A 25,046-nucleotide genomic window follows, 5' to 3' on the forward strand; every position below is an offset into this window, starting at 1 on the left:
AGACAAATTTGACTGTGTTATGAAGCCATCGATCCTATATTCCCTTTCCTAGGGAAAATGTAAAATTTTTCTGCAATATCTAAATTCCTAATTTGTTTTCCAAGGTGTCTCTCACTTACAAGGAATTACTTATCATTGATGTAGCACTAATTTTAGTAGTAGAAATATGGACATCATCCCATGAATAATCTTGTGAGTCACATGAAATTAATCTAGTACTAAATAAACAACAACAGCGAATTCTCAGCTTATATTCAGGTTGCAAAATCTTTGTCACACGAGTCATCTCTTTATTACATGCAAATACCGTATTTGCCATTAGGGCCTCTGAGTCTCTATTTTTAAAAGCTTTGTGGAAGGAACTGTCTGGAAACGTAAGGTCAACCCCTCCCCGAGTAAAACTAAATGAGATTGAGTATCCCAGTGCCTGTTTGAGATGGGAAAGTCAGGACATGCACATAGTTTCCCCTTCACTTCTGATAGGCTTCTTTGAGCAAATAACATAGCTCAAAAAAAGAGTGACACAGAGAAATAGCTCATATGCGAGACCAGGCGAAGCTTTAGCTGGCAGCCAGTGAAGACAGATACTGTATTGGAAAAGAAAAGAACAGATGCAACCATCCTAATATCTTCTCCTACTTTCTGAGCAGCAGAGAAAATACCAAATGCAAACATGACACTATCCACTCACTGCACTGCCTGGCTCATCACTTAAAGGCCAGGATAAGCAGATGAAGAGTTTGGCTAAGGACTAAGGAACAGATTTTTTTTTTTTTACATATTGAAAAGCCAAGACATAATCAAGGTCCCAGAAGGATTTTCAAAAAAGATTAGGAGCTCAAGTTCTGTTAGTCCATTGGTCCTTCTGAAAATCCTATATAGTAGCAAATTAAGTGCATCACTGGACACCATCAAAATACCTCTGTGTTCTTGTGCTGCTTCTGCTAGGGACCTTCACCCTTGATTTCAGCAGGGCAAAGTCTTTTTTATGAAAAGGTGAGCAAGTTCTTCACATTCTTTAGTTCATCTAGCTCCCCCTCAAAAGGGAAATATTATCCTTCTCTTGTTTAATGAACATTACTGCCCCATGAACTGAAATTGTAAGATCAGCACTCAGTCCATCGTTGCACAGGTCTTTGCTGTGCAGAGAACAGTTTGCTTTTCATCTGACTGAGGTTTACTTGCCACATATTTCTGTGCCTCTCTGATCTGACAGTGCAGATTTGCAGTGTCCTTCTCTGGGTAGAAATCCCTCTCAGACTGGTAAATGACGCAAAGGTTGCAGCGTCCATCCCAGTCCCATCGGGTGGTGGTGGGCCAAATGCTGCCTTCTCTATTTACACATCTCCACTGATAGGACTCGTGCTGCTCAAGTGGGATTTTGGGACTGATGTTTGTATACATTTTGTCCTCAGAAACATGATACCAATCTGTTGCACACAGACTGCAGAAGAACTGCACAGGTTTTTTTTGTTTGTTTGTTTTTCTTTTTAATTTTATAGAAGAAAATGTTCCCTCAGTGTGATAAATACTGAACACGACTTTTGCTCAGGCTGCAAAGAGCTAACTACTTAATCATCTACTATTTAAGTACCTGTTGGTTTTGTCATAAAGTGAAACTTTTGAGCAAGATTGTATTGCACGTGAAGTGGCTTCCTGAATCCTTAAATATTAATCTTCAAGTAAAAACATACTGAAGGTAGTCCCAGGGTCACTTTAATTAAAGTCTGAGCTGCTGCGTCCTACTGTCTTCCCACGTTAAATGTTCCTTGCCTTGTCTTTGTGCCAACACCAACATTTTCAGTCTCTGGATGACCTTGGCAGGAGAATGGGGATGTGAACTGGGAGGGACCCATTCCTGGGGGAACACAGGGTCCATTACCAGTTGATGGGAGCAGGGACAAAGCTGGAAAACGTGACCAGCTCCACAGGGAGAGGGTTTGTCAAGGATCTCAAGATGGTCAGATGATGGAAAGTGTTAAGGGGGCAATTGTGAACCGAAAGGAAAAAAATGGGGCAACGGGGGGTGGTGAAGAGTCAAGGTGGAGCAGAAAGGGTGGAAGGCCACGGGGCCGTGTAAGAAACAGGGATGGGAAAGGAAGGGCAGGAGCAGGAGCGGCAGGCGGGCAGCCGCAGGAAGGGGAGAGAGACCGGGGCTCGGGTGTGCGGCACAGGGGGCCAGAGTCCGGGGGTGCGGAGCTGCGAGCTGAGACGGGAGGCACCTGGGAGAGAGCGAGTGATGTGAGGTGCGCTGCCTCTGGTCCAGCGCCCGGTACCGCCGGCACCGCCACTGGCACCGGTGGCGCTGGGCGGTGCGGGAGCAAAGGACACGGTCCAGCCCCGTGTGCCCGGCGGTCCCGGGGGGCCCTCCTCGGCCGCCGGGGAACCCGCGCTGGGGAAGGAGCCTCCGCTGCCCTCGGGCATCGCGCCCTGCTCCGGCACGGGCTGCGGTGGCGGCCGCTCTCGGGAGGAACCCCCCGTACCGCCCCCGGGGACCGCACCGCGCCGCCACCGGGGCTGCCGAGGCTCGGCGCCACCCCGGGCAGGGGACGCGGCGCACGGCCCGAGCGCTGCCGCCTGCCCGGCGGGCACATCGCCAGGAGGCGGAGGCGACACTGGCGCCGCCGCTGCCGGGGCCGAGCGAAGCCGAGCGCTCCCGCCCGGCAGCGGCCCCGGTGCCCGCTGCCCGCCCGCCCCTCTCCGCCCGCCCGGGGCGGGCCCGGGGCCGCCCCCTCCCGCTCCCCGCAGCGCATTCGCCGCGGGGGCCCCGCTCCGGTGACGTCAGCGCTGCCTAAAAAAGCGCCCAGGCAGGCAGGCAGGACAGCCGGCAGGGCGGGCAGCGGCCACGGCAGCGGCTACGGCAGCGGCTGCAGCAGCGGCTGCAGCGGCGGCGGCAGCGGCGGCGACAACAACAACGACAGCGGTAGCAGAGGCAACAGCGACAATAGCGACAACAGCAGCAGCGACAATAGCGACAACAGCAGCAGCCGCTCGGGCCCCACCGCCGACATGGTGTCCCCCGTCACCGTGGTGAGTGCGGGCCGCGCGGCGGGCGGGGGGAGCGGGACCTGCGCCCCTTCCCACGGGCTCCCTCCCGAGAATCGAGTGCCCGCCCTCCTCGCCGGTGCCGCCCTCCCACCGGCTCCCCGAGGCGCTGTCCCCCGAGGGCGGCGGGTGCTCAGATCCGCTCCGCTCCCGCCGCCGGGAGTGTGACCATCGCCCGCCACCCCCCCGTGCCCGGTGCTCACCCCGGCCCTCCCGGCAGCTGTTGCTCCAGCGGTGCTCCTGCACGGGCGGCTCTCCCTCGCGTCCTCCTCTTGTCACTTACGTTTTTGTAAACATTTCTGATATATCTGGTCTATGTGGACTGCATCTGCTCAGAGCGGCGCTGCCCCAGCTGCCCTGGGCTGGCGCCGCGGCAGCGCCCGAGAGCATCCTTCTGCTCCCGCGGCCTCCCTTGCTGTAGCAAGCATCTCCGCCTCACCATCCGGAGATGGCTTTGCTGTCCCAGGTGACGGCTTGGACTGAGGCTCCTGTTGACCAGCGTCCTTACGCTGTCCAGTTGACCCTTACCACAGGCTGGATGACTGCCCGCTGAGACCTCTGGCTTTGCAAGCCAGTCTGGCACTTCCACCGCCTAACGACATGAGATGGGGATGGTGTCACCTCCTTGTTTCATAGAGGAGTCACAGTGGTTAATTAACGTAACCAGCAATAAGGTAGCACCTCACCGCTGTCCTGTCCAGTTAGGGATGTGTGCAGCAGCATAGCTGGATTGATGGAGCAAAACTGGTAACTGAAGTAGCTGTGGTTTGTGACAGCAATACCAGGTCCTGGCCCTGCAGGGGAACAGGGGATGTTTCAGTGCTAAAAGAACAGCCAGAACAGCAGAGAAGCTGCACCGTTACACATGCTGCTTTGCGTGTTCCTCTTTCTAGAAAGCAAGGCGTTTGTTGTAATAGCCCAGGAGACTAACACATGCTGACTATATAGAACAGCCAACTCTTGGTGGGAAAGTTGCCTGGTGCTTCGCTGCAGCACTGAACACCTACTGCTGGTATCCCGGTTCCCTGTCGATCCATTATCATCCTGTTTTGAAATATTTTGGTTAATGGCCAGGCCATTACATGCTGTCTTGCAGGTAGAAATTTTGTCCTTTCGCTGTTCTTAACTCACAAAGCCGGGGTTCAGAACTTTTAAATTGCTTTGCCAGTTCTGCAGAGCAGCCTGTATTGTCTGATACTTCAGATGAATGTTCCCCCAGTTATTAACATGTACCTGGTAAGTTCATCAGCAGCCCAGGGATGACTTTTATCTCTAGAGACAGAGGGAAGTTGCTTGGAAATTATACCATTGTAGTGCCAATTTTTTTTTTGTGCTTTTCGAAAACAGCTGAAGAGATTTGGTATCTGTGCTTCTGTGCCATAAGCTAAATTTGTCCCTCAGTAATGCTTTTGGTTACAGTGAATCATGTATGTGTATCTTGGAATTAAAATCTTATCCTGGTACAATACTGGAATGGCTCAAAAACTGGCAGAATTTGTTTACTGTTTGCAGGAGGCAGTACGAGGCTGTTCAGCTGGTGCATCAGGGTGGTCTTGCAGAGTCCAACAGAGCTTCGAGAGGAGGCAAATGACTAAAGCATGAGTATGTGTTGGAAAGTGTGTACATAGTTCAGACCTGAAGGCTTTGCCTGCAGTTTAGGAAGGTAACTTGGGAAGGAAAATTAAAAAAGCCCTGCTATCTTCACTTGCCCTTTTGATGTGTCACTAAGCACATTTTTGCTCTGCCTTCATCCCTGACTTATGAACGATTTGCTTCACCAAAGGCAACTAATGCAGGTGTGAAGCTGTGGGGAGCGGGAAGGACGGTGAGACCGGGAGCTGTGACCAGAGCTGCAGCTGTTTACCATGGCTGTGGAGGTGAGAGGGGAGGGTGTCTGATCCTCCACAGCGCTCACAAAAAGAGATCTGCAAGTCTTCAGTCTGCTAAGGAGCAGTTCTTTGCACATCCCCTTCAGTGGGCTGTCACATCACTGTTCTCTGAAGGAGCGCACTGTGCTCTCCGTGTTGGCTGTCCCGCGAAGGGCAGGGGCTGAAGTGGTGTCAAGCAGCAGCCTGTGCTGCCCTGGAGTGTGGTGCAGCCCTTGCACAGCTGCCAGCTGAGGGGGTGAGAAGCAGGGTGGCTGTACAGCAAGTGGGCTCCCTGTGACAAGTTGCTTGCTGGAGGCAATTGGTCTGGCCACAGCTGGGAGCCAGCCTTGGGCCCAGGCCTTCTCTCTGTACTGCACTGCCTTTGCTGCGTGGACCAGGTGTTTGGAGCCAGCATGACTATTGCTGCTGTGACACATGATGGGGAGACTCTGGAGGGGCAGCACCTGAGGCATAATCAAATTAGCTGTAGGAATTGATTTTCTACAGTGCGTGTTCTCTCCCAGCACACTGCAGCATCAGCCTCTATGGGGAGGACACTAGAACAGCACATCTGTGAGTGACTGGGTTTTTATTCCCATTCTCAAAGCGACGGCCTTAGTACAGTACTGCAGCAGATGGCCCTGACTGCTTACACACAACCTGCTCTCCTGCATCTCCTCCTCTTTCCTTCTTTAGGACACTCTTGTAGAAAGAGTCAAAACCCCTGAGCTCCAAATCCGCTGTACAACTGATAGCTGGAAGAAACCATGCAAGGAGGCAGAGTCCACAGAGAGGCACTCAGGGAGAGATCACAGCTAGGACTGCTTGTTTGTGCCGGCTGCCAGGTGTGCATCATCGCCTGGAGGGTTTGGCACGTCTGCCCTGCGCACAGGGGGAGACCGTGGCATCCTGCAGAGCCAGCCAAGCTGTCGTCTCGGATGCTGCACAATTCAGATGTGCTGAGGGTAGAGTGTGCACACAAATACACAAGTCTGGTGCCAAAATACCTTTTTACATGTTGTGCCAGGTCTGGAGTCTTGCTGAGGCCAGAGTCTAGAATTGCATGGTGCTGGGCTGTGGCAGGGAAGATGCATTTGTCTGCCAGTCCTGTTCCAGCCGGTGAGCGATGCTCACTCTGGTTGGAAGTCACCTTGGAGGGAAGCTTTCACTGCTTACTCTGCTTGGCAAGCAGGAGAATCCTGCTTAAAAATTATTATTATTGATACTGCTCTGATTAAGAGCTGTTTCTTCTGCATAAAGCCATGTGGGCTGAGAGTCTGCAGTTGGAGCTCAGTATTGATAAATAGTACATTTACTTCATCGATATGTGAGGTTTAATTCCATTCTTGTTCAGTCAACAGTGGTCCCATCTTAATAAAAGAGCACTAGTTAGCGATTTTTGTCCCCCTCCACTGTTGGCTAAGCAGTTTTTAGTAAGAGCTTGTGGATGATACCACTTGCCTTAAGGACCTTTCTGCCTCACAGGCATCATGATCGCAGGAGCTGCAAGTGTGCAGGAGATGACCCTGGAGACATGCAGTCATTCTGATAATTACATAATGCTTCTTGCTCGAAGGGACCCTATTTTTTCCCTAAAGTTAAGGCTAAACTTAGTATAGGGCTTCACACAACCTTTAGGAAAACAGGGCATGGCAAATTTACATATTATTTAGCTGAGAGTGGGTCTCTTTGGGGGGCAATTATATATGATATTGGTGTGTCTTTTAGAGCAAGATGAACAATGGGCTCTCATCCTACAACATCCCTTCTGCATCCGACTTTTACTTGACCTAGTACAGTCCTGTGTGTGGGAGGGAGGTGAAATGCTGTTTGGGACAGATTTTTGCCCAGAACCCCTCTCTTAACAATCTCCTATCCCTTCCTTTTTTTGTCCTTTGAAGTATTTGCATTTTCAAACAGAGGTAGCTGGGTTGGGGAAAAATATGTTGTTTTGGCTGCACAAAGGAAGATGAGCCCTCGGCCCTGTCCCCCTTAGGTGGGAAGCAGCAGCACCATCCTGAGAACAGCCCTTGTCAGCCCTCTGAGTAGATGCAGGATGTCACTCTGATGAAGGTCAGTTGCAAGAACTGGGCAGAAAACCTGAAAGGTACGGTCTGGAAAGGTTCTCACTGGTGAGAGATATGAAATAGGGCTGGAGAACTGTGTGGGTATCATTTCAGTTTCTGAACAGGAGCCAAACCACACTGATCCAGATGGGTGTGGAAACCTGATGTGAATCACATTGCTTAGAGACTCTGCACTATGGGCAATTGTAGCAGTAGTAGGTCTAAGCATAGTTTTAAAGGTTTATTATTAGAAAGTGTGCTCTATAATCCTCAAACTGCTGCTGAAAACAAGAAAGCCAGATCACACTTGGAGCTATTTCAGCCTTTGTTCTTAAGGAGAGAATGTATTATTTCTGCATTAATGAATGAAGTGTTAGCAACCATCTAAGAAGTAATTCTTATAGTAGAGAGCTAATTTTACTTGTTTGTATACAACTTTGTTTATATACAACATTGTTTTTTCATTGTAATTTCCCCCATTACTTAAATACATCATAAATTGGGGTTTTATTACGCAGGAGGCTTGTAAACATGCACATTTATATACTGCATAGACAATTAAGGAAATATGGCACTTATATAAAAAACAAGCCAATGTAAATGAATTATAGAAAAGATTTTGAAACACCTGAGCTCACTGAAGAAAGGGAGGGAATCACCACCTTAGGAGAGCTTAGCGGGATCTTAGTAACATTTATGTCAGTCCCAGCTTTTGGGAGAAGCTCAAAGCTTACTGGGGAAAAAGCTGTGCTGATTTATGCCAGTTAGAGCCCAGTGTTACATGCCACAATTTATTTTTTCAGACTGAACTTGTGCATTCTTGCTATGACATTGACATTCCTTGCTGTAGCTGTTGCTGTGAGAGGGTGGGCTATCAGAGGCTGGAAAGGGCGGCTTCTCTCACGCTCTTCCCAGTCCCAGGGAGGTGGCATTAAGCAGTTAGTGCTGCTGCAGGCAGTGCTGTAGATTAAAGGCTTCATTAACTCCAGTGTATCACTCGAGTCACACACGTCTGTTGTTCAAAGTGTGCTTTGTGCATTAAGATTATGGGTCCAGTTCAGAAGTCTGTGCTTAGAATTCCTCTGAAAGGACAGAGATGCATTTCTTCCGTTCTCTTTTCCCCTTCAAGTATCTATATCCAAAATATGCTGCATGCAAGAGAAGAGCCAAAGTTATCTTCTCTGTGGGTAACTTCACAGTACTGAGGAAATAATAACCCCAGTGAAATTAGACTCTTATAAAAAGATGGCATCTGGAACCCATCTTCTGCTAGCATGTGGAAACTCTTGAACAGCAAAGAGATTATTAGTTATATAACTCTCTTCCCTCCTGGAGGCTTAAGTGGCTGTTATATTAGCCCTTAATTTTTCTACTGCCCTTCATGTCACACAATGCCCAATAGATTTGTCATTACAATAGAGATGCAGGTTTTGCTTACTGCAACATGCCCAAAATGGTGATGGTAATTGCTTCTTCTAGGCCACTTGTGCCCTTCCTATGTCCATTTTTTATACCACCATAAACTAAATAGAATTTAAGCTAATGCAGGTTTCTCTATGACAAGTATGTCAGTCTAGAGCACCCCTCCATGTAGTGCTAAATGTATCTAGATGACATGGTGCAGAAAACTTTGTCTAGGAGTTTACACATCACCAGAGCTGAAAGGCAGTAGATGAGCTGGGCAAGAGCTTTCCTGAAGATTTCAAGCGTGCTGGGGTGGGAAGGATTTCAGACACCCACAGAGTGCAGGGGCTCGCACCACAGCTCTGCCTCAAGAGTGCAAGGTGCAGTTTCACTCTGGATAAGTGCAACTTGTGCCTCTTCTTGCGTTAAGTTAATGTTGCAGGGTGACTCTTGTGTTGCAAATCTGCCTGTTAATGAGGATGGTGGCTGTTTTGATTCACCTTGCTGTGATCCTCTGGAAATGCCCTGTTTCCACCAGCAGGCTAGTCTTCTCCCAAAAACTAATTCCTGCAGATTACTGTAAGACATGGTCTTTCCAAAACTGAGGGAAGATGAGACAAGTTGTGTTACTGAACCGGCCTTGGGACTTCAATCAAGTTTGAATGAATGGTGAAGTTTCATTTTTTGCTCCTTACCAGAGATCAGCTTTGGAGACAGTTATGGCACCAGTTGGCATCAGGCATCAGATTTCCAATTATGTATCAAAATGAGTGCATTTCTGCTAGTTGCAAGTAGCCTCTCATTGAATCATTGCTTGAGATTGAAGGAAGTTTGACATTAAGCCAGCTGCTCATTTTTCAGCACATACTAGACACACCAGGCAGATCCTCAGAATCACTTGTCTCCCATGGCTTCAGCAGAATGGAGCTGAGACCCTGGCTTGGCTGCTGTATCTCCATTTGCTTGTGTCTTTTGGTTTTGTCAGGGCATGAATACAGTGCTGATGTGCTCCATTGCAAGAGGAACTAAAGTTTCATGGCTTTTCCCTGCAACCCTGATACAAAAGGAGTGTGATGACAAGGTTATCGCTGAATTGATGTTTATGAAGTTTCCACTTGCCTTGGTTCCATCTGTGGACTTGCACCATCAATATAAATGGCATAACACTGGTAAGCAGCTGCACATTTATTTGTGAGTGTGGTCTGCATTTGTGTACGCAGTCTGATTACAGCAGGGGTTTTGCAAGTGAAAACCTTGATATATTAGTTTGAGTCCTGGGAGTGCATGGATTAGTGTTTGCACCCGCCCATTCCACATCTCTTGAGATTGGCTGGGAAGGTCCAATTGACCTTCATTTAAGTTGTGCCTGATACCGACTTGTTCGAGTCTCGACATCTTGACACAAGAATAGATATTGGAAATCAAATCTGTGACTCTGCTGTCATCCTTTGACCTTACACCCTCCTGTCTCTTAAGCATATTGGTCCCCTGATAACATGAGGAAGGCTGCTGCTTTTTTGTAAGGCACCTCTCTAAATACCCAACCTTATCGGGGTACATTGCTGTTTTCCCTTCTGATTTTCTTTAACATCAGTGATTCACAAGCTTTCAGCCTGCAGGACATGATACACAGGTAGAGAAGAGCTTTTCATCCAGCTTCCCATCGGGCACAGTCTGTCCCTCCTGCATTTCACCCAACTTGCTTTTGCTGGTGTTACTGCCACCCCTTGTGAGGATTTGTACAGTGTAAGTCTCTTGTGCAGAGCTGCCAGCTTTCCCATCCGCTGGCAGCCTCCTTCCCCTCTTGCTTCAGTTCTTCCTTCTTGTTCCTTTGGCAAAAACTTCACCTCTGCCAGGTATGCAGCAATCTGTTGTGTGAGCCAGAATAGTGAGCTGAAGAAGTGCCTTTTGAGTGCTGGAGGCAGTTTCACCCTTGGCAGGTCTTTGGCAATGGCTGCTGGGGCTGGTACAGCCTGTCATGTGTTACCTGCCTTCTCTGCTGCACTGCTGGCTCTTTAGCTGTTCCTTTAAAGGGCTGTGACAGCAGCACTGCCTGCAGTGTTCTTCATTTAGACCCATGTTATTCCCCATAGCTTGTAGGTAAAATGAGGTCTTCTCTGCTGAAGAGGTTGCTTCAGGATGGAAGGGCCTCCCTTCCCTCCCAAATAGCAATCCCTGCTGGCAAAGTAGCTTGGGGCAGGGTAGAGCTTTGCCAAGTGCCCATTTTCCCTGAGTACACATTCTCCCATGCATCCCCCCTGCTGCAGCAGAATGACAGAATGGCTGGGGCCCTCCAACAAGTACAATGGGGAACCAATACAATTGGCTCAGCCCAATGGTTGCAGGGGGTTGGGGGGTGCAAATAAGGGTGGAAATGGGAGAGTGCAGGCAAAAGATGAATTTCAGCCCCGGGGACAAAATACTTTATGTGCAGACTCCTCACTGCTATGAGCTAGAGAATCAGCCTGCCCCTGGTGCTGACAAGGAAAGAACTGACAGTTCTCCCTGGGGTATTTTATTTCGGGTCTGCACCAGAGACTGGAGAGAGGCTCCAGTCTTGTCACACAGCTACTGGGGCAGGTGTCAGTTTGTGGCACTTGTCTTTAGCAAAGGGCCTTGCAAGAGGGTGTCACTTTTTGATGTGGTCCTGTGCCCCACAGCTCGTGTGTTTGGCTTACCTAACACTGCTTCTTCCTGGATAACGGAAGTCTGCTCTCTCTTTCACAGAAAAGTGTGATATAAACAATGAAAAGTCTCCTCAGAACAAATGATTGTAGTCTGGAAGCCATCCCCAGAAATAAGTTGTGGAGATTTTTCTATAAGCAGGAGAAATTTTTTCCTGGATTTTAGTGTGACAAGCCAAATAGCTGCCCCTTCCCATCCTGAGAGGAATTGCCTGTGACAGGTATCAACTGTGCATTTCAGGGTGCTGGCTGGCTGGCTTGTGAAGTTCCCTGTGGCTTCACTGCATCCTCCTGATGTCCAGGGTAGCAGTAAGGATACAGCCCCACCTGACCTCACCGAGGAAGAGTACGAGCCCTTGCTGTGGCAGCACTGCAGCTCTGATGAGCTACATGAAAAGACACATCCATTGTGGTTCATGTTTTTAAACACCTGCAAGGGTTTCTTTTGTGAGTGTTACAGCAAAGGAAGCATTCGGAAAGGCTTGCTTTCTGCTACACAAAAAGGAAGATCCGGAATCCCAGGAGGCAAAAACAATCTTTGCTCTAAGATGCTGTCAGGCAAATAACTATATTTTTGCTTTCATTTCTGAGAGCCAACGAACTACTCTGAAAGCATTAGTGTGTGACAGCCCCTACAACCCTGCAGAGACATTTGAATTCTTGACTAGTTTAATATTGTTAGTCCTTGACCGTACTCAGAAGGCAATCTCCAAAACTGCTGACAGCTACAGGATTGCTACAGATGTGAAGTCAATCATTACAACCACAGGTTAGGAAAAGGCCTTTAAAATAGCCCTGCTTGTGGCCCTGTGCCAATCTGGTAGACAGGACAGATGATAGGTAATGGAAAAAAACAAACCCACCCCTGCCCCCAGAAAACAAGCCCTAGCCAAAGCACATACATCCAAGCTGAGTATTCAGTTCAGGGTGAAATGTATTTGTCTGTAATTTGATTTTTATGAATTAACATCTGCTAAAGAAAGGCTTCCCTATCTTGAAAGCTTCCCTGTGGTCCCAGAAGGTGAAGGACAGATACCACAGTGACTTTATAAGATTCTGGTGGGTGTAGTGGTATCTCACATTGCCTGGCCTGATAGCAGTAGGTCCTGTGTAATGCAGGAAGGTCCCAGAGACACTGTTGCATAGCTTGTTAGCCAAGCTAACTGGATTTCTTCTTTTATCCAGTACAGGACATACCCTTTATGGATACTGTAACTTCCTTAACTGCTGGAGGGAACACTGCTGTCCAGTGTATCAAGATAGCTCTGGGAAATGTCGTGGTATAAAAGGCAAGAAGCAGGAGTGAGATCCTGTTGCAATACGTGGCACAGACAGTGCCCTGATGCGTGAGGTGATTTCCTTGGCTCCAGAACCACCTGTATCTAATTTAGGTTGTTAAGGGACTGTTCCCTCACATTCCTAAAGCCTCCTGCAAGGAGTCTTTTGAAGGCCAAACTCCAGTTTCCCTTTTGTGACTTTTTCTGACACATCCCAGGTGTCTACAGATGCATATTTTTTAACTTGCAGGCGTAGCAGCAGAGAGCTGCAACCTCCAAGAGCTCCCAGGTAACACTGGCTGCTGAGCCAAACTGGCCTTGTCAGCAGCCCCATGAGCACAGCCAGTGTGACTGCTCAGCACCCAGCATGTTTTAATTTCTTCATTAAGCACCTGAAGACAAGAGGGGACTGCTGTTGTTTTGGTATTGAAGCTTTGCTAACACATGCATTGTTGTTTCTATGCGAGTCCCAGTTTGGCTTCTCCTGCCTTAACCTGGGAAGGGGCAGAAATGAAGGCTGCCTGCCCTCTTTGCCTGTTACTGTTCGTCCCTCTCTGCCCGCTGTACAAGGATTCACGGTTGCAGCTATTTTACTGTCCTCTGGAGAAGGCCACAAAACCTGCCTAATGTTTCTCTGTTTTACCTTCCCAAGTCTTTTATTTAATTATCCTTCATACTTTGTGTGTTCAGTTCTGTTTTCCCCTGAAACCTATCCTAGACAATAGCCTTCAGAAATTTCCTCCCAGACAAGAGAAGACTGGGTTCTGTGGTATCACGTGGCTGTGATAAAGTGTTGGGTAGCACAGACTTTGCTTGAGGAGTGTCTACAGATAGGGACTGACAGCAGTTTGTGGTGCAGAAATTATACTTGGAAAGCAAACACGAAGAGAGCATGGTAGACTGCAGACCTTTTCAAAAGCAAGGTCTGCAGTCTCGTGTCGCTGGCACTCCCACGGCACGATGAGCCTTGCTCATGTGCTCCCCAGCTGTCTTGGTACAAAACATGCCATTCTTGGCGCTCGCCTGCTGCCGCTCAGCTGGGTGGCCGGGCCGTGCCCCTGCTGTGCCCAGGCTACCGCGCTGCAGGGACTCGAGCTGCCCTTTCACCTGGGAGAGGCTGGTGCAGGCAAACATCGCCCTGCTGCCAGGCATCTGTGGGGAAACTCCTGCTGCAAATTTCCTCCCTGATTTCTGCATCCGAGGGAGAAGTGGCTCTTCTGGAAGATTTTAACCTCGGTGCTGACAGGTTTTCATCCCCCCCTGTGGTTAATCCGGAGATTAGGTTGAATGGTGATGTGACTGTGAGTTGGGCAGCGCTTTGGCTTGGAAGTTAAAATTTTTGTTGTGATCCTTGTTTCTGCATGCAGCTGTGCATGGAGCAGCCCAGCCGTGCACGGGGGCCCTTGTAAGATGCCACTTCGATCCTCACCCACTGCCAGCTCCCCTGTGCCTCCACCAAAGGACGACTGTTCTGATGCCAAGAACTTGTGCAGCAGTATAGCTGAGTTCACCACCCAAGAACTGTGGGGGCCTGTGCCAACTTTTTAATCTTACTTTTCTGGCAAACAGCCGTATCTTGATCTTAAGAAAAAGAAGCTGAATATTTCTAGCTCTCAACCCTGTGTTAGTCTGTGGAGCAAAGCATGGAAGTACAGCTGGACCTCACTTTGCTTAACTGAGGGGAGGAAGAGAGTACCCAGGCTGCTGGGGTAGAGAAAGGGATGACAAAAGCCAACACACCAGCCCTGTTTTGCAGGAGTTGAAGAGACCCTGTGAGTGGAAGAGCTGCCTTGAACACACATGTGTCTGAGCTAGGAGGATGGTCCTTTTGCAGGCAGGAAGCACTCAGGCAGAGTCCCATTACTTTTGGCTTGTGTTGAACAACAGAGGCTCCTGTCAGACAAAATCATGATTATTTGATTCCTTGTAAGCAAGTCAACTGAACAGCTGAGCATGAGCTGAGTTTCACTGCATTATCCTTGTGAGATAAATGGAGGCCCTGAGTTGTGCTGGGGAGTGCCAGAAACTGCAATAAAGCACTGCAAGACTTGGTGAAACTCATTGCATGACATAAACATGATGAAGACAGAGGATCATCAGCACACATATTCTCCTAAAGGCAAATCATGTACCATGTTCTGAGTGACTTATTGGCTATTTTGCAAATCCATTTTAGATGAAACATCTAACGATCTTGGCTCCATTTGAGGAGAAGAGGGTTTATCTATCACCCTGAATTTCCTGCAGCACGTTCAGGAGCCATATGCCTCAGATGCCTGGCCCATGGCATCTCCAACACAAACATAAACCCTCTTATTAATTGCAAAAATATATTGCACCAATGGAGTATTTCAGACAGGTTGACTGGCTGGTTCAGTAACTCCTTACTACCCTCCATAACAAGCATTTTTTTCTTAGAATTTTATTCAGGAATGACTTGGGGCATGTATGAGCCAATGCCTTCTGTGAAAAAAGGTGATAGGCAATCAATTATCCCCCAGGAACATGTTTGCTCCTGCTGGACAGCTGGGCTGGAAGTGAAGCTCTTTGTGCTCACTTATAATCATCAATTAGGTGAGTACCAGTTAGGGCTGTCCCAGCCAGCCCTAATATTTCAGCAACCCTCTGGAATAAAAAGCGCTGACTGGCTGATCCCTTTACCTCTCCTCTGTCTTCTGCTCACTCATCTCTGCAAGCTGCCCAGGAGGGGTGCAGAGCTGGGCAGCCAGAGTGGCTACTGGGGCCTTTTCTTTGTGTGGAAGGTGTAAATGGTGAATTTGGGTACCAAACAGCTGAATCCTCACCATTACATAATATGAAAAATTGCCTCTTTCTTATCAGTTTCACAGTGTACACATTGAGAAGGCTTGATACTGCACCATCTGAGCAAAGGTGGGAATGTGGAAGCAAGCCCAGGAGGATGAGGACAGGAGCTTTGCAGTCCACTCACGTGGGTTAATGACCAGGAAGTGCCCAGCACTTCTGTGTTCCTCCTTGGTTTGGCAAAAAGTGATAGGTTGTTGAATTCCTGAGAAAAACAGCTGCCCCTGGCTAGGATCTGTGCACAAAGGTGGGTCTTCTGTAGGCTCAGCCCCATGGTGAACTGTGTTGGTTCCCCATTGCTCTGTAGATGAGAACCTGTAGCACATACATATACTTTATCCCAATTGTGGTGCATCCCCAGGTTGAAGCAACTCTAACTCTCCCCCTCTGTGACTCAGACTGCACAGAGGATGGTCAGTGCTTTGCAGAGAGCCACATATTTTGGAGAATGAGAAGGGTGAGCCATGGGCTTGAAGTGACAGCAATGCCAAAAGCCAAGAGAAGCAGCTCAGACGTGGATAAACAAAAGGGTACTTGCCCAGCCAAGGCTGCTGGGATGGATGGGTGAAGGACAACGACCCAGCTTTTTCTGGCCAGTGCACACAGTTGAGATTAAGTGTTGCTCTGTAGAATAGCTGGTGTATTATTTTTAAAGTACTTTTCCTGGAAAGCAGCATTTTACGGCCCAGTGGGTGTGAGCCATATCCCCACAGCAGGTGTCTGTATACATATTTTCTGTGCAGGCTGATTTAGGGGACTTTGTGGAAAGAAGAGCATTAATACTCCATGTTGTTTCCTGGGACCAGTGCAAGGCTTAGGACTTTAGCAAGGGCTTTTGTCCAACTTTAGCATTTCAGTGCAACAAACTTCTGACATTCTTCTGTACCTCGGGAGGAAGATGTCTCCCTCCCTGTGGCAGCTGGATTTTCTTCATCCCACTTGTGATACAGACACAGACAATTGGCTCCAAAGTGTTAAAGGAAATCAGAGCACTGTCTTATGAATGTAGCTGTTCCTCTGTGGATGGGTCTTATTCTGAAGTAGAGGAGCTAGGTGTAAATTTTTTGGCTTTACAGTAGTTTAATTTCTCAAAGACTCTAGGTAACTTAATTGTCATAGCAGTTGAGAAATGCCCTAAATTATGCTCAGTTTAGAAATTCAAAACTTGAAAATACTGCCTTGTTATTGTATTGAAGATGTTTTCTGTACTGCCTTTCAGTATGGAGTAAGTAAGTGGTGGAAGGAGAAAAGAATTGGGGGAAAATGCGATAAATTTATAACAAAATAGCAAAACCCAGCTGAAAGCCATGACAATCACGTGCATTACCATAAAGGATTTGGTCACCTCTGTCACATGCTTTCTTTTCCAACACTACGGCATGGCCCCATCTCACATTCCGTCTCTGATGCAATTTATCCATGCAACCAAGAAATAATGTTCCCTTCCCCGAGGTACAGGCAAGTCCAGTCATGGATTATATGCCTTGTTTTTCTCAAGCCACAGCCTCCAGTCGTGTTGGTACATGGTTTCCCAATACCAGCCTTGACTTGTCCTTTAGGTGGCAAGTTGCCCCATCGCCTTTCCAAGGCTCAGCCACGTGTCCAAATAGAGGGTAATCCCCAGTCTCACCCTCTGGCTGCCTCAGTTTTTCTTGAAGGACTTTTCCCAGGTATTTCCAGTGCCCCACTATCCCAGCAGGATGTGCTGCCCACCCCTCAGCTGCACAGGTACCTCTGTCTCAGCAAGTGTTGTCCCTCATTTTGGTCAGAGCCATAACAGGGGTCCCACTGAGCTGCTGCTTTCAGTGATGGGCAAGGGCAGGGTTGGAAATAACTCACCTGAAGTGTACTTGTAGAAAAGGTGTAAAGAAATAGTGTCAATTCAGTGATGAGAAGCCTGTAGCCTTTTTAGATATATGAGGTCATTCTTGCATGGGGACTCTGTAACAATGTAAACTGTTTAAATGGCGCTTAATTGAGACTGGAATCTGACCCCTTATATATGAAAAATTCCTTAATTATTATTAGCATGGAAATAATGCAAATCATTATTTTAAAATAATGCTGGCTGAGCTTGCAAAATTCACATTCAGATAGTAAGAAACGGTAATTTTAAGTTTACCAAGCAAACATAATCATTCTGCACAAGTGCATGTCTTACACTCAGTAAGGCAGGGTTCCTGGGGAAATGACAAGTGTAATTAAAACCTGTCTCATCATGCATGCACACAGGGGAGGGCAAGCTGTGATTGTAATGGTAACTGCTCCTCACAGGTGTTTTTCTGTTAATATGAGGTATTAAATAAAACTTCCTGTGTTTATTAACCCAAATACTCTCCTGTATGCTTCTGACAGTGCCACTGTGGTGTGTTGCAAACAGGCTGAACTTCAACTATATCTTTCAGCATAAGCTTTTGTCTTCAGAGGTACAAACCCACTTACCTTAGCTGAGACTGTTACAGGAGCCCGGAGCACTGTCGATGCTGCCAATTCCTTCGCACTTTGTAGCTCTGGAGGTTGTTAGTTTTCCATGATGAAGATCTCAGGCTCGTTACGGCATGGCGGGGATCCTCCACAGCTTGCGGGGGAGAGGAGAAAACCCTGCCAGAAACACTGTCATCTGTTTGCCTCCAACTGTGAGAGGATGAATGTGATCAACTACATTTTAATAAGAGAGAGTCAGAAGGGGAGGAAGCAGAGCTGGAGCTGGGCACTGGCTTTGGACAGTCTGAGCCTGGTGTGTCACTCCAGGAGAGCGAGGTGCTGGGTCTGAAGGAGGGGGAAGGTTGGCTGCGCTCTTTCCCTTATGATACTGGATAGTTCCCAGGCAACCCCACTGCTGTGAGACTACATGGGCTTTTGTAATTTTTATTTTAAGTTCATTTGTTATTTGGTGCCAGAATTTTCCCAAGGAATGCAGACAAGGAGTGGTAAATGGTGATTAATTTAGACAACCTAAGTAGAGGACTCATAAGGGCTCCCCATGTAATACAAGAAAGTTAACGGCTTGCTGATGTCCTTTTGTTAGTGAATTTTGTAGCCTGGTTGTTTAATGGAGTGTTTAAAAATTGTGTTGGCAATAGCCTATGAATAATGTATAATGAAATACCTTACTGCCAAGAAACTGCTGATATACTGGGGAAATTTCCATCAGATGTGAGAACAATTTTAAAGGCACTGTCTTCTTGGGATGCCCTTTATTTATAGCCTCACTGCTTCTGAGATTGCATTCCCTTTTTAGATACTGCATGTGAAGATGCCCTCCACTGCCTCTGCCTCCCAGCTTCACCTGATTCGATTTGCTTGTGTCTGTAAAAGCTCCAGAATTTTTATAAGATTAGGCTTTATTACCTGAGCACTGTAAGCATGGAATATTTCCTGTGCAGTCTTCATCTGTTCTAGGTATCTGCACCAAGGCACGCTGCATCAAAGGAAGATGGATGCTGTTTTTGTGTCATGGCAGTGTCCCATGATGCAAGGAAGCAGAAATAGGGCCAAGTGATTTGGAAAAAAAAAGACCAGTTGGACTCTGCAGAGTGAAATCAACTTTGATGCCTCTAAATTTCCCTGTGTCCTCCTCCAGTGCATGAGGCCTCTGTGTGCTTTGGCCATGAGTAGAGGGAAGTTGTTGTGATACTAAGAAAGTAAATCTTGCTTGATCAAAGAAATGAGAAGATTGAGAGTAAACCTCTGCTTGCAGAGGAGCTCTGGATTTTGCACTGCCTTAGGTGCAGGAGGAAACAGACCTCCTGTTAGACCCCAGGACATGGCTCAGGCAGGCAGAGGAAGCAGTTACAGTCTTTTCCTTGGATCCTTATTTTGGCCCTCAGCTGCTCTTCAGGAGAAAATAAAATCATAGCTTTGTTTCTTGTGTGAAGTTTTCCCCACCTGCACTGAAATGCAGAATTATAACAGGAAGGCAGGTGATCACAATACAAATATTATCATTGTGCAGAGTGTTCTCAGCTAACTATATGTCAAGAGCAGACCCAGCGTGTGGAGTCTGTAACTCTGTGCCCTGCCCTGCTGTGGCTTTGTTATGAGTAGCCAAGTGCTCATGCTACATTTTTGTGTCTGTGTTTACACAGTAGAGTCCTGAGTCAAAACATTTCCTGCAATATGGGTTCTGTATTATTACTGTAATGCTAGAACAAAGCAACACGTGGTTGGTGTTGGTATTAGTCAGCTGAGGAAGTGACACCTTCACCTGCGAGGTTAATGTGATGGGTTTTGAAGTCATGTGGTGGTGCCAACAGCAAGCTCCAGGCATGAGGCTACAGGGCAGGAGAAAGAATGGCTTAGAAGAGAGGTTGTATCCTCAGGGTGATCTGCTACTGGCTAAGAGTGAGGATTTGTAAGAATGGAAGGGAGGATTTGCACTTTTACTGGTTTTTTTTGCTGCTGGGATATATCTAGGGGTGCAGTATTTTCACAGCTCCAGGAAAGGTGTATAAAAGGGGTTAGTCTAAACACGGGGTAGGTGGCAAGGAGCAGCAGAAGAGTTTGACTGATGGTCTAAATGTTTTCAGTAGAACCAAATAAAGAGAAAAGGTATATAAAACTTCCTCCAAATCCACCACCCAAACCCCATCCTGCCAGCTGAGAAGTGTTTTCAGCAGAGACAGTCACAAAGGTCTAGACTGAGGATCACGGTCAAGTTCAACCAGCATTTCTCAGGGTAGAAACGCTGATAGCTGACAGTGTACATGAAAGAGCAGCTTTCAAAAGGAAAAAGACAGTTCTGTTGTGAAGTTTATTCCACTGATGCTTCTGATGATCCTATTAATTTATCTTTTTTAATGTTTGTTTTCTTTAGGTGAAGAGCGAAGGTCCCAAACTGGTGCCCTTCTTTAAAGCCACTTGTGTCTATTTTGTCCTCTGGCTGCCAACTTCCAGCCCCTCCTGGTTCAGTGCTCTCATTAAATGTCTGCCCATCTTTTGTCTGTGGGTTTTCCTTCTGGCCCACGGAATTAACTTCTTAGTGTCACACCGGAGTGCCAGCCGCATCCTAGCGGGACTCATATTCTCAGCAGTGGGAGATGCCTTTCTCATCTGGCAGGAGCAGGGCTACTTCATTCATGGTGAGTATGTTGTCAGTCCTAAAGGGATGCCACAGTGTCCAGCTGTTATCCTCTTTAGTAATGAGTTGCAGGAGCACGTGTTTTGTTTATTCATATAGAGCTTAAGCCCCATGCACTGGGAAACACTCATTCCTTGACTAAAATCCATCATGGTTAGAAGAGTCACAGCATGGATGAGTCTTTCTCTTGAGCTTCTCTTGGGATTAGAGAGGTAACTGGGTCAGGTGTTGTTTCCTGGCATGTGTCACAGCATCTTGGCTGGCTGGAGCTGAGAAGGTGGCATGCCAGAATCCCTGGGGAAGAGAAGGAAATGCTCATGGTACTCCTGAGCTCCCATAAAGCTACGGGAAGTATCTACCTCCTGTCTCTCTGCAGGGAGGTCTGTCAGTCCTTTGTTACAAGGATCAGGGGTAGGACATATTGTGCAAAAGTCCTCAGTGAAGAAAAAGTGGAGAAGCCCTTTTGATAGACAAGCCCATAGCCTGGGGGAGGTTTTTAAGAAACGAAAGCATCAGAAATCTTGTCCTGCTTGCAGGTTCATCAGTGTGAATCATGCAGCCTGTTGTACAAGACATGTCTGTTTTGCAAGACATGTAAATGATGGTCAGTCAAGGACAAACCTTACCACAATGGTCTGTCTTCTCTACAGAAAGATCCACATCTCTCAGAGCAAAATGAGCTTGGTTTATTTTGCTAGTTTGCAGATTGGAACAGAATGATTCAGATTAATCATTTGAGGCCACGTTGAACCTGCCTGCAGCGACACTCTCCGTGGCCTTCGACTGTCACAAGGAATAAGGAGCAGTTGAGTCCTTCGCTAAACCGACTGGTGGGCTTTCTGAAGTTAATTTACCCAGCACAGGGATCTCACACAACATCCACCATTAACTGGCTGCTGGGAGTGTCCCACTGGAAAATGTGATGAGGCAACTTTTATGACGTGCTGTTGTCAGCTCTGAAAGTTAAAGGCTTATTTTTTGCCTCTCTCATGAGGTTAGTATTTATTTTATTCTGGGATTCCCACAAGCTCTTTCTTTGTGAGAGGAAAGTGTGTGCAGTGCCAGATATGAAAGGCCAAATGCTCTGAATCTGGTTTTAATCCTGCTTCCCAAGGGCTTATCCCAATCTCATTAAAAGTTCATGTAAAAATTTTTACTGATTTTGGTGGGGTGTAGATTAGGCCCTGAGGATTGGATCTATCTGGCTGAACCTTGGGCACGTTGCTGAGGAGCTTCAGTTTTCTCTTGGGGTGCCATTCCCTCTGTGCTGACTGTTGACATTCCCACTGATGGGTCTCCTCTCAGCAGGAGTTAGGAGCAGGTTGCCTCAGGCTCAGAGCAGGTTGCCTCAGCCTGACTGGTTGTGCTTCTGTATTGCCTCCTGGAGTTGCTCCTGGAGCTGTGGCTTGGAAAACATTCGAGGCCCAATTCTCCCCATTTTTGTATGTGGACTGTTCCACGCTTCTCCATTCCACATAGCCAGTATATCTCCAAGTTCCCTCTCCAATACAGTGCTAGAGGAAGGGTTAACCAGTCACAGCAATTCAGTATCTGGTTGATTGTTTTAATCTGCAGATAAATTGGATTAACAACCCTAGTCTCACAACTGATAAGTTTTGCTTTGTGGCTTTAGACACATTTTGCTTCTTAAGGAGGAGAAAAGCTCTACTGAAGCATTTTGAAAATCTCAGCCCACTGAGCTACTATCTTCTGCAATGAAGTGTTAATATTTGCATTTCAGCTGTAAGTAGATAAAGCACACTGCTCCATTTCATCCTTCACCTTGCCTGCAAAATTTATTTTCTCCTATCTGAAACTCACCAGGTTGCTGTGGCCGACAACTGACAATATTTAACCTTTTGACATCATCAGTTGTGGGAATTTGAAGTTCCAGGAGAGTAAGAGGAAATACTGGATAAAAATGTACTTTTTGTTCAATTTCTCGAGCTTTGGCACTGAAAAGGTTTGGAAACTGGGCTGATTTGAATAGCTTTTGAGACAACGAGTTTATAAAAGGACGTTTGTTCATTACTTTATAGGGAAGTGAGAGCCTGGGAACCTACTCTTGGCACACTTGACTTTTTTCATTTTTGCTGCTTCAGTCTACTTACAATGCGCTATTTTCTGACTAGTGTCTTACTGCTTGTAGAAGATACTTTACAGTGTTAATATCCACCTCCTTAGATGGCAGGTACATAGAAACAATGTATGCAGTTGGTGAAGAGGACAGGGACTAGCAAAAAAGCCTTATTGCCAGCCTGAGGGAACCTGGGGCAAGGAAGCAAACACAGAGAAGGGCTGATCTGCCTGATGTGGGAGGACCAAGCTAAAGGCTGAGGAATACAAGAGAAATCCACCCTCTCCCTGTGCAGCCGTCACAGGTTTCAAACCCCAGTTCCTGGCTTGATTTGTGGGTGTTGGATGAGTAAACCCGGGACCTGACTGCCTTGTTTGTGACCAGCCTCACCACATATCAAAAAACTCCTACTGCCTTTCCAGGCGTCTGTTTTGCTGCTGTATCCTGTCCTCTCCTCCTTCTCCTCCTCCTTGCTGCCAGATGCCTGCATGAAGGACAACACATTCTTCAGTTCCCTGTCCCAGAATACTCTGTATAATGCCACTGAAGGAAAAAACACTCATCACTGCTAGGAGGATGCATCCTTCTTCTCTTTACCACCTCCTTGGGCTCTAACCTTTCCTGTTCTATAACACTATAAACAGCTCGTGTCCTAAATCCCTTCTCAGTTTCCTCAGTGCTGTGCCCATGATGTGCAATAGCTCTGTGAAACATCAGCTTCTCGTTGCTCTCCTTTGTGCTTCTCTTCACACTGTCCATTTTCTCTAGCCTCATCCTGCAAACCAAATCCCCACCAACCCCTCCCTTCTGTGGGTTCTCTTTTCATCTCATCATGGCTGAGCTTTCAATGGATGCCCTATCTGGTCTTCTCCAAAGGCAAGGAGACACTTCCCCTTCTTTGTGCTGCCTCATCACAAGAGTATTAGGATGAAGCGATGTCTGCCAGCAGCAGGTCTTAGGGACTGCCCTTACACCATGGCATCGCACATTAAATGCGAACAAATGTCTTGCTGGAGGACTCAGCTTCCCAGATCCTTTTCTCTATTTCATGCTTTAGAGCTGCATAAAAACTTCCAGCTCCACTAATAACTCTGCCAGGATAAAGCGGGACAGCCTGCAGCTGCACCATGTGTGGGCCTGGGAACCAGAGGATCCAAGGAGCTGGATTCAGTTTGGAGCCCATTATCTACAATTGTCATGACAGCTCGGAGTCAGCAGCTGCACCAACACATTGGGACATATTTTTGTCAAATGGATTAGTGGCAAGTGAATAACAACATGTGGGCAGAACCTTCCAACACCCACATCTGGCATTTCTCAGGGCTGTTGCACTTCAAAGGGACGCCGGCACTTTATTTTTGCTGATTGATTCCGGCTAAGGTTCATCTGAATCTTGAAAATAGCCATAAAATTGTTGGCGGATCACATCAGTGCAGCCTCTGAAATACGCCAGCTGCTTCTTTCCAGCTTAGGCTTCTCCCAGCTATGGGCAGAGATGGAGTAGATGCCAGATTTAGTCCCCGAGTGCCTTTGGGTTTGTGGCTAAATACGGTCAGGCTTTGTATCTGCGTTCAGAGGGATTGGTAACTTTTGTCACGTTTTGTTCCTACACTGCTCTGATTCCAGCCTTCCTGTTCCACATGTGACCTGTGAGCAAAACACTTTGGGTAGTTGGAGGGGATGATCTTTGGTCTGCCTTGCTCCCACCCTTCTGACCAAAGCAGGGGAAGAGGAACACCTGAAAAACAAGCCCAGTTCCTTCTGCAGAAGCTTAGTTCACCTGGCCTCCCAGCAAAAAGGCTTTTGTCACAGCAGAGCTGTACTTGGCTGCAGCTTTGGATGTGCTGGGGCTTTTTCTTAGGATGGGAGCTTGCTGTTAAGGCTGATCTCCCATGCACATGTTTTTATATTTAAATGGCCTTAAGTGCTCAGTATGGTTCTCACTGATAGTGTTGTTAAGGGTTGTAACACTGCAAGAAGATCTAAGCCTGTGCTTGTTGTGGTATATTTAAAATCCAATATAGCCACATGTTTTCTTCAGCTCTTGACTGCCAGTCACTGATGATCTGTGTCAATGCCTCTTTCCAGGTCTGCTGATGTTCGCCATCACACACATCCTGTACTCTTCGGCCTTTGGCATGAAGCCTTTGGACCTCAAAGCCGGCTTGTTGATGGGCCTGGTTTCCGGTTCCTGTTATGCCTTCCTGTACTCCTACCTCTCAGGCCCGTTCACCTACCTGGTAGCTGTCTACATCGCCTTGATTGGCTTCATGGGCTGGCGGGCGGTGGCCGGCATGCAGCTGTGCAATGACCTCTGGACGTGGACCAAGCTCTCCGCCTGCATCGGCGCGATGCTGTTCATGGTGTCCGATCTAACCATTGCACTTAACAAGTTCTGCTTCCCCGTGCCCTACTCGCGCTTCATCATCATGGCTACTTACTATGCAGCCCAAATGCTTATTGCACTGTCAGCTGTAGAGACCAGAGATGAAGAGGACTTCAGAAAGAGGAGCTAGGTGGAGTGCCAATAGTCCGTGAACATGTGGGTTATATCTCAGGTGCTGTAGCTGCATTCACCCCTGAGAGAGATCTCCATTTCTCTAGGCACACCGGTGATGTTGATTTTGCTTCTTTGAAGCATTACCTTTGGGAATAATTTTTTTTTCAATGGCTTTTTCTGAATAAAGCTTACTTCAGTGTGGAGTCCACATCAGAAAGCTTA

General features: G+C 47.4%; 1 protein-coding gene across 1 annotated transcript; it reads left to right on the forward strand.

Moving 5' to 3' along the window:
• The first annotated feature begins 2,836 nt into the window (after positions 1–2,836).
• TMEM86A (transmembrane protein 86A) lies at positions 2,837–25,046 on the forward strand. The gene is made up of 3 exons (XM_027887918.1): positions 2,837–3,030; positions 19,984–20,248; positions 24,413–25,046. The coding sequence occupies exons 1-3, from the start codon at positions 3,010–3,012 to the stop codon at positions 24,838–24,840; spliced, it is 714 nt and encodes a 237-aa protein (XP_027743719.1). The 5' UTR covers positions 2,837–3,009; the 3' UTR covers positions 24,841–25,046.

The sequence above is a fragment of the Empidonax traillii genome, unplaced genomic scaffold (assembly GCF_003031625.1).
Source record: "Empidonax traillii isolate 1590-97213 ecotype Southwest subspecies unplaced genomic scaffold, ASM303162v1 scaffold224:size737649, whole genome shotgun sequence".
Classification (NCBI taxonomy): Eukaryota; Metazoa; Chordata; class Aves; order Passeriformes; family Tyrannidae; genus Empidonax; species Empidonax traillii.